Raw genomic sequence first — 18,535 nt, forward strand, 5'->3', positions numbered from 1 at the left:
GAGAGATCTCTGAAAGAGTGCAATGTAAAAGGCCAGTCCCTTGCAATGCAGGCTAGTTGTGATGTATGACATTGGGTTTGTAATATTCTCCCCACATTCTATCAGCACAGGACATAGCAGCATATATAAGACACACACATTCCCAGCATCCATGTAAGCATTATCTGAATGAAATAACCCCAGGCAGTTTATTGCAATGTTAGTGGCAGCAGATCACAGGCATGCCGGTAAAGTGCCCTGTCAGTGGCTGTGTGTAGTCAGTGTATGATCACCCAGTCAGTGTTGATAGACCCCAGCACTATATCACTGGCAGCTCAGCATCCTATCAGCACAGCAGGCGCCTCTCCCCATCAGCATGGACACACTGTGTACACAGTAGCAGCTGCACTTAGTGGGCGTGTCCCTATGGAGGGGGCGGGACCCAGCTCCTGCTTGTCATTGCCTATTACTTATTCATTTCTCCTAGGGAGCCCTGCCAGCAGCAGCTCCGGTCTCTCTACCTCCACTAACTCCACTCTCTAACCGTTGGCTGCAAAGACTTTTTTTTGTTCTCTAATAAACCCTCTCTCACCCCTCCCTTTATTTTAAGACCATTTCATAGAAACTCATGTATCCATCTTTGCACAAACCCTGATTGGTGGAATAAAGTCCTCTGGATCTGTTTGGAGTTTTTGCTTATTTTTTGGCTTGTTGTGGGTTGACCTCAGCTTTAGGCATTTTTTTTTGTCTTGTTTGAGTGGTGGAGGGGGGTTGGTTTAGCTGTCCCGCTTGTGATCAGCACCCTGTGCTTTGCTCGGAGCTACTGATCCCAATAAGCTAACGCGTGGCTCCTTTGTGTATAGCAGCTGCTGCTCATCAATGCCTCGGCAAGTCCTCTGCTTTTAGCTACTTGCAGCTGAAAAAGAAAATATCATCCCATCGGACTTGTCTCCTGCAACCAAACTGATTTTTTCCTAATGTCCCTGGAAGATCTGATCCTGTAACTTGTATCTGATCTGCACCTGAAAGATTTGAATGCTGACCAATTAGGACTGGGAGAAAACTGCAACTTGGAAGACATCCCTTTAAAACATGGATGTAAGGTTTTACCCGGCAGCTGCTGGCAATGCCCTGCCTGGAGAATCCCCCAATCTGGACTTTTCACAGTGTTTAGACTACTACACCTACAAGGTAAATATTATTTAACAATGACAATATTTGTATTTATTTTCAAAGTTCTAATACATCATTCCCTCCATAGCTACCTGCCCGATCTATTGATTGCCACAAACTGCCATTCATTTATAATGTTTGTATATATTCCATTCCTTTGGCTAAGACACCAGGGTGCTAATCTTAAACACTTAACTGTGTAACTGATGTCATCCAGCTTTTAATTAATGAGTGGTTACTATTAGTCTAATTAGAGAATGCTTTGGGTATTTAAACAGCACATGCCCTAATTATTGCAGCCAGCTCTGAACTTGCCATGGCTTAGGATTCTTTTTCCCCCCCTTGCTATTTTGTATTTCTTTTACCTAATAAGCACCCATGGTTAGCTTGATGTCTGCATGAGCTGTATCTGTGTTTAATCCTTTGTCATACTGTAGCAGTGTTTTGACAACAGAAATATTTGATCTGAATAGATCCACACTGTGTGGAATGATTGACTTGTGTTGTGTGTATCCTTCTCCTTTGCTCTATTGTTAGGAAATAAATGAATGTCTCACTTTGTGTTCAGGTTTTAAACTGTTTAGACCTCTTAATTGCTTTTTATGACAAATTGTATGGAGCATAGATGAGATCATAGAAGCTTTGGGCAGTTTTAATTATCTTTATGTTAAATAGGCTGCTAAGGACAGTAAAGTTTAATAGTTTGGATTTAAGGGGAATTGAGATTGGGGAAATTTAATATAGTGCTATAGTAATCCTTTGGTTTGCCATCCTTCACAATCTTGCAAAGGTTACCTGAAGTCTCCTGCGATCTTCTGTGTTTCACTGTATATGAATCCTAAAAAGTTGAGACTTCCTGACTTGTTCACCATCCCTCTCTACTACTGTGGTTCAGATAACATGATGACCTGGTGTGTTTTCAGTTTAATCACATGTACAAATCTGTGCATATTTTACATGCACTTTTTCTCCCTGGAGATCCTATTTCTAATTCCTTACACTTGAACTGCAGGTATATGATTTTTAATGATATTTCACGTATGGAAGGTTGTTCGTGAGATTAGTGGGATACATCCAAAAAGTAAAGTTCAACAAAGAGTGACATTTAAGAGCTTGGGTGGCTGCATGCCAACAGGAGCCAAGGTATTGGGCCAAGTTGTAGCAGCCCTTAACAAGCTAGTGTGCAGTTTTGAGTCACAGTTTTTAGTTTACTGTGATAAAGGATGGCGGGCTTTAATTTTACATGTGATCTTTTAGTAGTGTTGCCATATACAAGTTCCAAGACATTCCAATCAGCCATTGATGAAGTTTGATACGAACACCATAGGTTCAGCATAGCAAATGTAACAATTGAAGGCAGACAGCTTTTCAATCTGATTTACTCTATTATTATGCTTTGGCTTTTGATGTATGAGATGTCCAAGTGTATTTTAGAGAAATATATACACATGGAATTTTGGGCCTATGTGTTAACATAAACTGTTTATAATTTTAGACAAACAATGACTACACATAAAACTTTTAAGAAGTAAATCTGTCTTTGTGCTCTGAAAGCTCTCTTCTTGCTGGTCATGTTATTATTATTATTATTATTATTATTATACAGTATTTATATAGCGCCATCATATTACGCAGCGCTGTACATAGTCCATAGTCGTGTCACTAACTGTCCCTCAAAGGAGCTCACAATCTAATGTCCCTACCATAGTCATATGTGATTATTATAGTCTAAGGTCAATTGTTAGGGAGAAGCCAATTAACCTAACTGCATGTTTTTGGGATGTGGGAGGAAACCGGAGTACCCGGAGGAAACCCACGCAGACACGGGGAGAACCTGCAAACTCCATGCAGATAATGTCCTGGCTGGGGATCGAACCTGGGACCTAGTGCTGCAAAGGCCGGAGTGCTAACCCCTGAGCCACCGTGCTGCCCTGCCTGTCATGTAAAATATTACAATTATTAAAAATTAATTAAACAGTGAAATAAATACACCGTTTATGCACTTTATTGGCAGGTTCAAACTTTCTCTGGTTAGCTCACAGTAGCCCCAGTTTTTTTGGAAGATAACCCTACTGGTTAAAAACTGTGTGCAGCAAGAGGCACTGATTGGTTGTTAGTGCAAAAGACAACCAGTCAGCGCCTATAACAGTTTTCACACCTTAAAGCAGAATGACATTAGATAGAGGGAGCTTATTCCTGCAAAGAGTGTTTTAATAATGTTTTTGCTATTTTTAGCTAAAACCACCAGACAGGGGAGTAGGGTTGCTTAAGTTCCATGAAAGGTTAAGGTCAGCTTTTACATTTCAGTTGCACATGATGGCCTTGTTTTAATAAAGTGGTTGGGGTGAGTTATTTAATTAGTTAACAAAGTGCATATTTTGTTTCTAAATAGGCTGCCTACCGCACAATAGCACACGTTCTGCATAGACTACCCACGGCACAATAAAACGCAGTGCTTGCACTTTTTTCTTTTTTGTTCGTTTGTGTTTGCACCACAGTTTGGCTGCAAAGTGCATTGGTGTGCCATTGAGAATTAATGACACCAAAGTTCACCAACTGGTATGCATCTCACAGATGTGAACCCAACTGGGCTTATATAGGAAATTTACCATATAATAAGTAATACAATTTATATAATGATAATGGTATATTGGCTTTATTTAGTTTGTTTTAGGATGATGTTAAGCCCAATCGACTGTCTGACAGCCTGCCAATGACCCATGCTACTAAGTAACCATAACAGTATCCAACACAGAGCCACGTGGTTGTTCACATACATCTTAACTCTACATGGTTGTGTTATGTGATACTTTTCTGCACAGGAGAAGGGCTATCTATGTGTTATCACTGTAAGTTTGGGAAAGCTTTATTTGTCATAGTTTATGTGACTTCTAACCTGTTATCTCCAAAGACTTAGAGGTATCCTGGAACAGAAGCTATAGTACACTAAATGTTTAATAGGGAAGCCTGCACAGTTCTAAATTTAGACCATTTACAGTATAATTATCCTTGCGTAGGCCCAGGTATGACTGAACTCTGGTCCAACAAAAGTTTTTTCAATTTGTAATGGTAGAACTATTTTCCAAGTGGGATCTGAAATCTCCTTTTTGTAGGTTTTGTTGCATGGCCTACTTTCATGCCACAGCCTGTACCCCAATCTATCCAGTGTCCAAGCACACACCTATGGTAAAGACAGGATCTGCCACAAAAAGTTCACTTCTGATGCATGTACCCAAGTGGAAATGCCCTAGAGAATAATGTGTCCAACTCTGTACTTTAACATTGAGCAGAATGAAGTACACGCTGCAATAGCTGGCCATGAAGCTAAAGGTTTATTTTTTGTTTGTTTTGATATATGGGCAGTTCCTGCATACCCTTTGTTTATTGGTGGTAACTCTTTTTCTGTGCACACCACTGGGCCATATTACCATACCTGGAATATAATGCATGGGAAGGAACTTTTTTTTTATAGTTGGAGTAGTTTTTTTCCGAAAGATTTATTAGGTTTTATGATGGGCTCATACAAAGAATATATTAATATTTTATTCTGTTTGGGGTGTATGTTAAATGCATAGAGCCAGAAAATATAACTAAAAGTATAGGAGGCATCAGTTATGGAAAAATGGTAGTTGCCTGGTGATGTGTAACTGATTTTACAACTCCTGATACAAACTAAAGTCTAAAGACCCAAAATAAACGTGCAGTAGAAAGTAGGATTTTATTATTCATTTTTTTTCTTAATATTTGTTTAGAGCCTGGCACAGAAAATGTTGAACCTTGATCTGCTTAGTTAACAAGTAGCATTCCCTTAAAGAAGTTTTAGCAGGGGCAGCCCCATCTTTCTCCAAAAAGTTTTATTTTTGTCACAGAAAGGGTATTTTCGTTGAAAATACACCAAGTTTGTGTTATTTTAGTCAATTTGTCTGTGTAAATTCAAATATTGCTTTTAGGCTTTATAGCCATCAGCAAATCTTGAGCACCTGCTGCAGATCAAACATTTCAGTCTCCTGCAAGAATGAAGTAAATATTTATTAAGTTGTCAGATAATTACATGGTACAATAGTCTATATCTTGTAGGTAGATAGTGAATAAACACTTTGTGACAGGTGGGAAAGAAAAAAAGTTTTTTTTATATTCTTGCTAGACGAATGTTTTGATTGGATCATCATGCTGTTCTCTTCTATACACTACTATAATATAATTGCTGATGTCTTTACTGCTCCATTAGGAACCTATGTCACTACAGTCAATGTCTAAAGCACAATGAATAAGTTAGATGATGTTCACTACTTGATGATGCTACAGTGTTTCAGTGAATAATGAGAAAACCAAAGAAGTTTGTTTTCAAAGCCTACCGTTAAAATTAAATTTGAATGAAACACTAACTATGGCTATTAAGTAGAAAGTGAGTTACAATCAAGTACAATGTAAGAAAAGAGGTTGAATTTTTTTTTACACTTTCTTATATCAACTCTGCACTCTGTAGTGCTTTGATAATGTTTCACAGCTTGGGCACTAATGTGCTTTTCAGATACCAAGATGAAAAAGAACTATATGGACACAGGAATCCTTTGTGTACTTGTTATTGTGATTTAAAAGAAAAGGAAAGCTGCTGTGTCAGATGATGATGGTGCCTACAGGGCAGTTAATTGTTCCAAGTCAGTGACTTGCAACAGGAAATGGTTTATCTATTTAGCGATCATTTGTTACATTTTTAAATCACATATGTTTGGTGTATTGAGCAAATACTTTCCATGGGTCTTCCACTGATATCCTTACAAAGTTGTTTTGGCAGAAACAGCTCTTTTTTTTTTTTTACTGATCTATTATAACCCTATGAAGACAAATTAGAGCTTAACTTTTATCAGTGGAGTGAATTTGTTCATTTACAAGTCATCAAGTATGTCATTCGGTTGATTCAGGTTATTTGAACAACATTCTCTTAATAAACAGTCATTATAGTGACATTGTATTCATTGTCTGGCTCAGTCTACATTGGCTAGCCCTTCCCTTTTGGCTCTTGTTAACAATGATAGATACCCAGTCTTAGGCTATGTACACAGAGCAGATTATTCTTGTTCGATAATCGCCTCGGCTCATATCGGACAAGAATCAGGCGTTTGTACAACGCTCGTCTTTCATGGATCAATCCTGGCGGATCCACGAAAGATGCTAATAAAAGTGAAGGGGAAAGAGCGCAGCGTGGTGCCACTCTGTTGTTCTTCCCCCTTCCCTCTCCATAGAACAGAATGATGCTATCTGTACAGCGCTCATTCATGCATCGTGCAGCCTTGTTTCATTGGAAAGGATTGTGAAAGATCCCTTCCAGCGACAATTATTGCATGTGTGTATGCAGCCTAATAGCCAGATGTTCAAAAATCTACAATTTCATCCAAATGTGATGGCTACTTGTCCCCCATCCTCCTGAGGCCTGTTTTGCCAATGATTAGGGGTAAATTGACCTTTACATTTAGGTACATGATGGGCATTTGATTAAATAGAGCTTTTGCTCCATATGACTGTACATTTAAAGTTAATACATTTTCAGTGGGCCATGGTGTAAATTCATTTATGAACATTATTGCTAAAATGTCCTTTTACAAAGTTACATACTTGAAATAAATCTGTGACATGCCGTTTACCCTAATAAGAGGAATCTGTTTGTATTTGTATGATATTCCTTTTTAGGGGACTATAAAAAGAATTGCTCATAGCCAAAAAAGCAAAATTTAGATGCCTAAAGTATGCACGGGTGATCTATTACAATAGGAACAAAATAACTTTTACCTATATGTCTGAAAATGGCTGATACACATTTTAAAAAGTGATAATATTGTACTGACTTCCCCTAGAACCCAATTCAGTTTATTCTTTGATAAAATATGAAAAGGGGTTCTGCTTATTGTGAACAACAGTGTCATAGCCTGGTCTACTAGTTTTCACAGATTGGCATCTTTTATGTGTAGTTTTACTGCAGACCTCTGTATAATAAAGCTATGTGCCTTTCTATTGGATATTTAAAGTGAGCTCAGGGTTTTGCTGTTTCATGAAGCTTATGTGGATCAATTCAATTAGGTTTAAAGTGTGGCCTTATACCTGGCTAGTTCTATATAGGCATCTAACAATGTCAACTTTAAAATGTTTATTTTGCATGCAAGGACTGGTCACACAGGGAGTGACAGACCCTCCAGGGGGCCACTACTGCTTGCACAATGGGTGGTGAGAGCCCTGAAAAGGTCTAGGGTGCAGAATCTAAGCAGGTCTTCACCAGGGCCTCTAGTGGTGAGGATGTTGCGCTGCTGGCTGCTGCCAAGTTGCAGTCCTTGGGCACACAAGGGTGGGCAGGATAATGAACTGTACCAAATTATAAAACAAGAAACTGGTCAAGGAAATCTTAGGTCGAGGCAGGCAGCAAGCAAGAGAGGTCAAGAATCATGAATCCTGGAAATAGACAAAGAGGAACACTGGAAGAGCACAAGGGAACAGGCAAAGAAACAAGGGGATAAACACAGGAGTTAGACGGGGAAAGCATTGAATTAATCAACAGGTGTAGAGGAAGTTCTCAGCAGAGGTAGGGGGCTTAGCACTAGTGGAGACTTGTTGCATGAACATAGAGTGCTGTGTCTGAGCTAGCTAAATTAAGAGGCTATTTGCCATGTGGACATGCCTAAATTATGCCTTATTGATGACTTTTTCCTGGGATAACTGTGTTGTGTCCACCTTTTAAATATATAAAAACATAGCTAGTAATGTTACTGTCAAACAATTTGTATCGTGTAGTCCTTTTTTTTAGTGTATGATAGTATAGCTAAAAATATTCTGATAAATTTTGCTCCTTCAAAGTTTGCTAAATGTTCTTTAAGGTGTCTGGTTGAATTTAAAGGTCAGATATCAAATACAGATCAGTTATAATGACTTCAGTGTGGTCCTATTCAGCTAAGACAAGACACCAAACAAGAATATTTAGGAGCAATGTAACGGATTAATCTCTGTGTGAGAAACAAAAAGTTGGTAACAGAAAACCAAACATTTGGGCTTGGACAGATATTGTAATTATTAAGCCAACTGCCTCACTTAATAGTCATGATCTGCAGTTTGTGTAATCTTGACTGTATCCAAGCTGTATATTGTATGTCAATCCATAGACACAAGATAATTTTTTCAGCCAAGTTGGACAAGAATCCTAATATACATGTTGTAACAAAACCGTACAAGGCTTCCCCAGCCAAATATTTGGCAAAAATTGTGACCGGTTATTTTGGTTTGGTTGTTTTCCAAGATAAACCACAAAATCAAGTGTGCCCCTTCCCCATCACTCCATGCACCCTGATGTAAGCATGCACTTATTAGCTGTCTGATTCTTTTGATGTCTTTGACCAGCTTTATTCTTACATTGTAGATGATTGTCTGACTAATTGCTGTTATGATCAAAGCTAATAGCCTATTGTCAAAGGGCTAGCAGCAGCAACACACACTAGGTAACAGGTCGATCAGAAATTTCACATCTAATGAGAATAAGGTCAACGCCTGTCATTATAACCCATATACCCCCTAAAGACAAGAACTAGATTTTAACAGTACATTGTAACATTTTCTAAATCTGATATTTGTCAAAGGTTACATCTAGTATTCACACTGATTATTACATAGATATTTGTAGTGTGCTAAATGACGAGTATGATTTTGTCCAAAATTATTCATGTGTAGAACTTTGAGGATTTAATGGTGTTTTTGAACTAAAGCAGATTTAAATTGGAATACATATAAGAGGCAATGCACAAGGAGTACACATTCTTGCCAAGTAGATTCAACATGTTGTGCCACATATCCATTACAATATTTATAAACCTCATATATGCTATTTATACTGGACATTCTGGTATTTGGGGGGGGGGGGGGTGTAGTGGAGGCAATAGACTGTAATGTACTGTTCCTCTAATGGCTCTGACTACAAATAAATGTGGCTTTATATAGTCAAAGTTGTGCATGTGGTTCTCCTTTGAAAGGGGCTTTGAAAATTGTTAGTGGTAGTTCATGGTAAGTTTGCCTCTGTTTGTCATTTGTCATATTATCATGGCAGACCACATTACTCCTGTGGGGCCTATGCTTAGAACATCAAGTGGTACCGACTGGCTTTATACAAGTCAAAAATAACCTCATCATTTTGTTTTTATCATACTATGTTTATATAGTGTAGGCTATATATTAGTGTAGATCCTTAGCACAGTAGGTCAATATTCTGTTTGAAAAATGAATCGGGCGTAGAAACTTTTCATAAATCTTAAACAACTTTTATGTTGAAAGTGCATGTATGCTTAGTTTATGGGTCAATGTAGTTAGTCTAAAGAGAGTGTAATATCCCCAAAATAATATACTGCATATTTACACATGTCAGTCAGGAAAAATAAACTAATGTAAACTTTAAAAAACCTTAGTAAGCCAATAACATATCTGTAAAGGCTAATCTGGTGTTCATCACAGCCATCGTTAAAAATTCTTTCATGTTATATTCAAAATATATAAAATTTGCTGTTCAAAATATATATTCAAAATATATAAAATTTGTGAGCCAAGTCACTCTCTCCCTTGAGTTCTATATCAAAAATTAAATTTTTATTTCACTTTTACAAAGGTGTTTCTATGTGTTCATGTTTTTTTTTTTTTTTGGTTACAAATACCCAATTTTCAGAAAGTTGTATGTATATAATACATAGCACTCATAGTACTGGAAATTGCTGTGTGGTGGCTTTTTTTTCCTCCTATTAACCTAGGAAAAACCTGGTTAGTAGAAAATTGGTATTTAATGTTTCAGTAGATACATTTTCACAATACACATTTTGCGACCATTGCTGTCCATATGTATGAGTAGCAAAATGGCCCATCATCACTCCCTTTGGAAAGAAAGATAAATTAGGTAGCCAGCAGCGGGAAAAGGTGAAATGTCAGTGTGATACTTTTTGATATATACTGTTTGTAATTATTGGTTTGTAGCACACTGTATTAATACCAAATGTTGTTTCAACTGACTAGTGATAAATATAATGAGGAATGAGAGAAACCTTTTTTTAAAGCTGCCTTTTGAAATCTGACCTTGATGGGAGCAGCTGTAGCAATTATAAAGCAGGAAAGCTGACTCAGACAGTTTGGTGATGGTGGCATAATGGTGATCTTGCACAAGCTAAACCACCTTTTGTAAAACAAATAGGATTGTTGTTTTTATAAGAATTAGATACTGTTTCAACTGGAATATATATATTTACATACAAACACAGTGTCCACAACCTGACACTGTTTAGTGTCAAATGAGAACATTGATAACAAATAAACATGCAAGAAAGAAATGGTATGTGAGAATATTACTCACACCACACCTAGTACGTGACCCAGCTATGGCTAATATATTCTTTTTCTAATCCACAAATGGCTACCTATAGCAATGTTAGCAGGAATACAGAAACTGTGCAGTTAGTTGAGATCAAAAAGATTGAATGTTAAAATACAAGGTAGCCAATCAGACTGGCTATGCTTTTATTATTAAAAAAAGAATTGAGCCACCCCTGGAAGGTTCGGTCTTTTTGGTTGGCTGCCATAGACTAGTGCTCACCATTCTTATAATTTTGTTACTTACTAAATTTATACATACTTATTTTTCTCATTGTAAACTGTTTTCATAGTTTTTCTTAGTCATGTTAATGTAGTTTATTTAAAGCGTTGGCATCCAGGTGTTCATACCTGTGGTTATCTTAGCATTTGTTGATTCTTGGTCAGTAAATATACCAGATGTGCAACAGCTAGTACTATAAGCTACTCCGAGAACATCTGAAATAGTCCCTGGATTTCCAGCCATGACAACTTTTTTTTTTCAAGTTCTATTCAATGTATTAGAAATTATGTAGAAGGAGATTAAGACATTACGAGCTTGTATTTTTTTTATTACCCAAACCCTTATGCCAAAAATTAAAAACAAGATGCACAAATGGAATACACATGCTATCTGGTTAAATAGACTATATGGTCCACCAGTCAATAGCCTGTAAGTGAAGTATGGTGTTAAAGGTTCCTTTTATGATGATGAACAATTAGCAAAGCTACTATACTTAATAGTCTACTACAAAAATTTTGTTCCAGTGGGCATCTTTATAAAGCATTAGCAACCAAAATTAACTGAAATGTTTTGTGGTTTGATTCTATTAAGCACCTTTACTAATCCTCTTAAAATAAAGTTCACAACCAAACACAAGTGCAGACTCTTTCTTCAACATCTATTATCAGCCTAATCTCTTCTTGTTTTAAGACATAAAGAAAGGGAAAAATGAACTAATTAAAATCAATTTATCATTGTTTGCACATGAGAAATTAGGCATTTATGTCTGATAGATAAGTATTGAGACTCCTAAGCTTTAAATACAGAACAAGTTAAATAAAGCACACACAACGCTCCTCCTCCTCTTAGCAAGAAAGTCTCATCAAAGAAATGTTGTATGAAAGTGAAGTAGACAACTCACAAGCCCTGTAGGATTTGGGGAGTTATTATATTTCATATCATATGTACTTTATTTTCTCTGATCTTTTCACTGCAAATAATTTATTTTTATAGAACTTGCAAAGTTCTGCATGTCGATAATAAAATGTGACATCTTAATGTCTTTTGAAGCTTGTATACCAGTGATTTTTCCAAGTCCAGTATATATCGTCAAATGAACAAGAGGTTGAATTAAAGTGGGCAGGACATCTGTTCAAACGCTTCTGTTAATTGTGAAGACAAAGGAAAAAAAAAAAAAACAAACTTAAAAACACAAAATACAAGTTTATGACTTAAGGTAATAATCCTTTTTTCTTCCCTTCAGGATAGAGGGGGAAAAAAAGTCTCACTGCTTTAGATGAATTTAATGAACTGCAAAATACTGACATTTTCCCTATAAAAGTCACACTCTATTTAATTAGGTAGTTAAATACATGGAGCTATATTAAAACAAGCTTGGGAAAATGTCATAGCAGCATGAAACAAAACAATCTCTGTTTTATACCTGATCATTTACATTGCAGAACTGGTTTGTGTGTAGTTATTGTGTATTTTGTATTTAGAAGGGGCTATTTTGAGGCTTTCAAAAGAAATTAGTCCTGAAAGTATATTTATACGTTGTTGAAAGTTCTGGTAAGTTTCAGTTACCAGGCCATAATACAAGATCCTCTGTTTCTGAAAAGTGTTAAGGGCTCATTACAGATGTTCTAAAAGCAACCGTAACCTTTTATCAACAGTTACAGAAATTACCACCATATATAGCAAAGCTAAGCGCCTGGAAAACAGGTAAATACATGGATTAAATAAATATAAAATTGCTGTTTTACATTTTAAAGTATTTGGAGGAATTCTCATTAATTAATGGTCAAAAATTCAACCACCCAGGAGACCCAAATTTTATCTGTAGCAGTTAAAGTGTACCTTAACTCTTACTTAAACAACGTTTATGTCGAAAGTACATGTATGTTTAGGTAATGGGTCAATGTGGTCTAGAGGGAGTGTAATATCCCCAAAATAATATACTGCATATTTACACAATTAAGTTGGTCAGGAAAAATAAACTAATGTAAACTTAAAAAAAAAAACCTCTGTAAGCCAATAACATATCTTTAAAGACTAATCTAGTGCTTATCACAGCCAACATTAAAAATTCTTCCATGTTGTTATATTCAATATTATATTGCTGTTGTGGACCAAGTTACTCAAGTTTTAAATCAAAAATTACATTTTATTTCACTTCTCCAAAGGCATTTCTATGTGTTCATGTTTGCTTTTTTTTGGTTACAGATGTCCAATTTTCAGAAAGTTGTATGTGTACTATATATAGCACTGATCATACTGGTTGTTTTAAACAACTAAAAATCAAATGTTACAGCTTACAGTCCTTAGAGTGTGTAGGCTGCTAGGCTTTTCCTTTATTTTTACCTTGTAATCTTGTACAGAACAAACGTTGTCTCTGGGTGGCATCCATTGTAGCTAAGAGAATGACCAGCACACCAGTGTTTTAGGGACCTATGGGTCCACTTTCCAAAGGTGACACATTCTTTGCCAAGCCATAAAATATATATGGTTTGGCAAAGAATGTGTGCCGATTTGCTTTTAAAAATTGATTCAGTATTTTCTCTTTTTATTTAGTTTTTTTTATAAATAAACAAATAAAATAATAAATTTTTAATAATAAATTGTAATAAATAGTGCCAAAGCACTTTCAGTTTTTTGTGGTGTAGCTTCATTGTCATATACACTAAGCACAAGTACCAACTATATCAAGTATGATACTAAAGAAACTAAATAAATACTAACATCTCTGTAATAAATAAGCTATTTACAGTTACTTCCCATTCAAACATCTATGGAATTAGATCTGTTTCTACGCCTGGTTGTACATGTGCCAATAGACTTTAGCAAAAAAAGAAAAGTCCTTTAAAATAGGTTGCTTTCCTACAAAAACATGTGCCATAAATATACTGTAGGACAGTATTACCAGCTCTCCTAATAACAGGTTCCTTATATATATATTTAAATGCAGCAAACCTGATAAATTTACATGTTTGCATCCCTAACCAGAGTTTACCCATTTACGTTTTCACCACATACTTTAAATTGTCTACCTTTGTTATAAGATGACTTTATCATTTATATTCAGGTCTCGTATGCTGATGATAGTTTATCATCACAGTGCGATCTTTTGGCCACATTTCACTTGTTCAGCTTTGTGTTAAATGTTTGACTGCTAATAAACCTCAGTTTCCAGGTTTAAATTAGATTGTGTACACCATTTATCCAACATATCCACCCTTGACAATTTAAGAGTTTCAGTTGTTAATTTTAGAAATGAACTGCATGTTTTTGGAGCCATGGCGCTTTATTGCATTTATCCAGTCCATATGTTCTGTGCTGTAATTCTATCTTATGTGAATTCTTACAAGAATTAGCTGGAAAGGCAGCAATGAGTATTGATTTACAATGCTAAAAAAGAATATCTATCTTCTAATTTAAATATGCATTGCTTCCCTAGAAAATATATAAAAAAAAAAAACTTTTGGGGCTTGTTACCTCTTCTATGTTAATTTGTATTAAAACAATTCAGTAAGTGCCTAAGCAAAAACTATAGAGCAGTGTCTATTGTTACTTGATAGTTCCATTCATGTGGTAATTGTACGCGACTTTCAGCAAAATACTTTATAGAATTTGTTACATATTTTTTTTGTATCCTTGAAGTATATAGGAAATGCTTTTTGTAGGGAAGATAGATGTAAAAGGTATAGGCATTAAAGACTAATTAGGCAGCTTTGTCATCATTAATACAAAATATAAATGCATTATTTTTTTTAATGCAAGCAGCTGAGTTAAGCAAAGCATCTAGCTGTCCTAGTACAGCAGGGTTGAAATATGAGGAAGAAGCAGCACAAGGAGTCAAAAAGTTCTGCTACTCCTTTACTGTTCACAGCCTTGAGGTGGGTCAATGACAGTGGAGGAGAGATAACACTGAGTGTCATTCAACTTATAATACTTATGATATCCGCTAGTGATAAACAAGTACTCTGTGTGGTAAAACTATAGATTGTAGGTAAATTCGCTTTTTCTTCCCCACCTTGCAATCTCATGGGAATCTTCCACATTCACGTGTTTCAATAGCAGTAACTAATTCCCACCAGGTAAGGCTTGAGGGAAAGTCAGATTTCCTGGTTTATAAATAAAGTCCATAGTGGAGTTCAGCTTCAAAAACAGAATGGAGGAAGCGAAACAGCTTGAGACAGTGTGATCAGGTACATAGGACACTAAAGAATGGGATATTAACAATATGAAAGCATAAAATGTAAAAATGCTCAACAAACTAATTTTCTATGCATTGCAAGGCACATGAATGTTGCTAACAAGACAATGATTTTTACAGAACTTAGATACATTAAGAGGTCTACAAAAAAGTGTGATAAGTGACATTTGTTTTATTATATATACCATTTGGGGAAATTGGCAATGTTTTTATTTTTTATTTTTTTTTAAGTTTTTTACCTTTCTTTGAAATCTCAATCTTTATAAAAAAAAAGTACACGTACAAGTACACATATAAAAATATGCAAATCTTTGTCACCAGTGGTACTTACAATTCCAAAACAAAGCTGGGGAGTGAGATGTTGGTATTGTTGTCACTGATGCCAATTCTAGGGTTATTGTTACCATTTATACCAAAAATGGGTTTATTGTAGCCGCTTCCCCTCTAAGCTACATGACTGTACAAGAGTTTCTGATGAGTGGTATTTTGGTTTATTCAGAGACAGTTAGAGTGCGAGTAGGGGAATAAACAGCAGTGTACAGGTAAACAAAGAACGTCCCTAAGGATGGAGTTTACAAGAAAGGGTTAACCTTGTTATATGAATGTCTGGTTTTATAACAATGCAATGTTCATTAATCAGTTTATTTGAATTCTAAAATAGATGATTGATTTAGATGGGATCAACACTGACCTTGAGGAGTTTGTAAAGCCAGTAATCTGGCTTTTAATTAAGTTAAAAATAAATTGAGGTATCTCCTTGGGGAACTAAAAACTATAAATGCAAATGGTACCTTGGTTTTAAATAGTGTCTAAAAGTCATTGTTTTAATATTATTGATTGTACATCTTCCAACATTATTTAAACAAAAAGACTTGAAAAAGTTGGAAGGTTTGGATGCATTTATGGTATCTAAAGAAATATTCTACCATACAGTTTATATAATGTTAAATTATTACGGACTAGACTAAAACAGCCTGAAACTAAACACAGTTGTGAGGTTATGGCCTTTATATTGTCCTAAAATGAGTCTGAATAGCTTAGAAAAATGTTAAAGCTTTTCAGTGTTAAATGGTTGTTCTTTTCCTGATATGATCAGCTACTTTCTAGCTAGCCATCTTCAATTACCAACATACACTGTAACCTTTCCTATGTGTAAGCAAAGCTTAATAGAATCACTCATCTAAACACTCCACTTGGGGCAAGATGAACAAAAGTACTTTTAAGAATTATATTCCCACTCATGACCTTTACCTTACAAAAAAAAACGTAGTTTCTGACCCAAACAGTTCAATTGTGAGCTGGCAATTCAACCTTGAAAAAAGTTTACTTCTGAAAGAGCCATCCCATGATCCTTGGTTGGTATGGGAACTTAAAGAGGTAGAGAATTCCCTAATATCCCCATAATGCTGAATTCTGTTTCGTTTCTTTACATCTTTTTCAGTTGAAAAGTTTTTGTCCACTTTCTATAAAGCCCAGCTCCAGGCACATCCACAATATTTTAGATAGCGAGTACATAAGTGATAAGACTATTCAGATTTTTGGTGCTGTGTCCCTATGCGGGAGACAGTAGTGGAAAATCCGTTAAACAGAGACAATCAAAAACCCATTTTTAGAATGAGAAAAGATTTAAAGTTTTGATCATAATTTTATTGGTGTCCTTCCTGTATCTGTGACATTCCTATGGGAAAAATTTTCCCCAAGGAGTCAGAAAAACAAATTCTGGAAGTTTTTAAAGCAGTACTAAACCCCTATCCCCATACCAAGTTGCAGCCATCTTCCTTCTGTTCTTCCTAGAGATGATCTTCAGCCATGATGAGTTCATTCATTCCCGGCATGTGCAGGGAAAGCCAGGATTGCCAGTTCTCTAAGCTTAATCAGACAGGTAAGACTGTTGATTGCAAAGGGACATTGCCTGCCCCGTTCTGCAATAACCACCTGCCTGATTCATTATTCTACAAAGTGGGACTTGTTGCACTTTAACTTGTCCCCACTATATCGAAAACTCCAAAAAAAGTAATCACATAGGCACAAGGGATATGAGGCAATGCCAGGAAAACCTGTATCGTTGTTATGCAGCAGTGAGATTAAGTAAGCTTATCCTTCTAGTATCTACACAATGCTGTAGGGCGAAAATGGAAACCATAGAACATGATTATGGATGTTTTCCATGATCTTCTGTCTTCGCTCTAAAACTTTTTGTTCTGCTTTCCATTAGTACCCAGATATTTGATTTTATGAAAACCAGGTCCCCAACCTCTGAGTACTAACAAGGAATTTATAACTCATGTTTTAGCTGCAGCTCATTTAACAATATTTAGCGATACCTTTTCACTCAAAAGTTTTCTTCTTTTAAACACTGAAATACTGCATTTACTAGTTTATTCTTTAATGATATTTCAGTTATAGAAATTGTCAAAAAAAAGTATAAAAAAACTACTTGCCTTTACTGTTGTCAGTGAACGGGACATCATCTAGATATGAAACTCCACTATATTGGTGCAATCCTGCACTGGTTGTCACCTGCATCTGTAAACAGCCAAGCATTCTGCAAAATATATTTTAGGTTTACGTACACTTTAAAGACGGTTATGATAAAAAGCATTAATAGAGTATACAAATGAAAAATGTAAGCTGATAAGAAAAAATAAAACACAGTAAGTCTCTCTTGTTTATGTAGATACTGAACATATTACCACAATTACAAACATGCCATTGTTAATGTTGTTGTTTTTTGTTGCTCGCAGTAGTAGCGGTAGCATTAGCGTTTCTTGTATGCAGTAATGATTGTGTGTTACATTGTGGGATTCTTTTTGGCAGAGACTGTAATCACAAAGCCTCTCTAGGATTGTGCTCTGGAATAGAATATGACACAGCCTATTTAGCCAACATTTGGCTCAGGCTCCCGTTACATCTGTGGGAGGTTTGTTTAAACTTCAGTCCACTGCAGGACATTAAAAGCAGATTATTGTTGGTACTTTGTGCTTAATATCAGTATAATGCTGTTGATCATAATTGTTTAAATACATGAGGAAAAAAGCTATGTTTTTATTGTGCATACAATGAGAAAATATTGGAAATAAACTTTTACTTTTGTAGAAAAACTTTAGTTAGTAGGCGATTGTAATAAATGCATGGATGTGTATGGGGGTATATAGCATGCAATGTTAGTACTTTGACAATACGAATAAAACTGAAAATATAGTAAGCACTATGCAACAGTCGAAATAATAATGGATAGAAAACTTTTACCAGTTTTAGAAGCAGGGGCCAAATCGCAGTAACGCATTGCAGTAACAAGTGTTGGTGCAATGTGGCTCTGTTTATTTTGAAATGCACCCCTTTTCTCAACTTTTTAGAATGCTGCTATACATAATGCATGGCAGTTTGGTGCTGTGCATGTAACCCTGCCAGTTAAACTTTAGTCTGTCATTTACATTGATGGACAAAAAAGTTTCCCATAAGCATGTATTTTTTAATATTTTTAGTCTACGTAAGAAATCTCACCTTTACAATACTTTTGCATTCTCTAATTTTTTATTAGTAACTAGCCATTATATAAATCTACCCCAATAAGTCATAGGAAA

General features: G+C 35.8%; 1 protein-coding gene across 2 annotated transcripts in view; it reads left to right on the top strand.

Annotated features, from left to right (window-relative positions):
• The first annotated feature begins 478 nt into the window (after positions 1 to 478).
• The window catches only part of TOX3 (TOX high mobility group box family member 3), an 80,258-nt gene continuing 62,201 nt past the window's right edge, over positions 479 to 18,535 (top strand). For both annotated transcript variants that reach the window (XM_072422912.1, XM_072422913.1), the window contains exon 1: positions 479 to 1,170. In XM_072422912.1, the coding sequence (XP_072279013.1) occupies positions 1,072 to 1,170 (99 nt within the window). In that variant the 5' untranslated portion in view covers positions 479 to 1,071. The remainder of the gene's footprint in view (positions 1,171 to 18,535) is intronic.

Source organism: Pyxicephalus adspersus, chromosome 9 (assembly GCF_032062135.1).
Source record: "Pyxicephalus adspersus chromosome 9, UCB_Pads_2.0, whole genome shotgun sequence".
NCBI classification, from domain to species: Eukaryota; Metazoa; Chordata; class Amphibia; order Anura; family Pyxicephalidae; genus Pyxicephalus; species Pyxicephalus adspersus.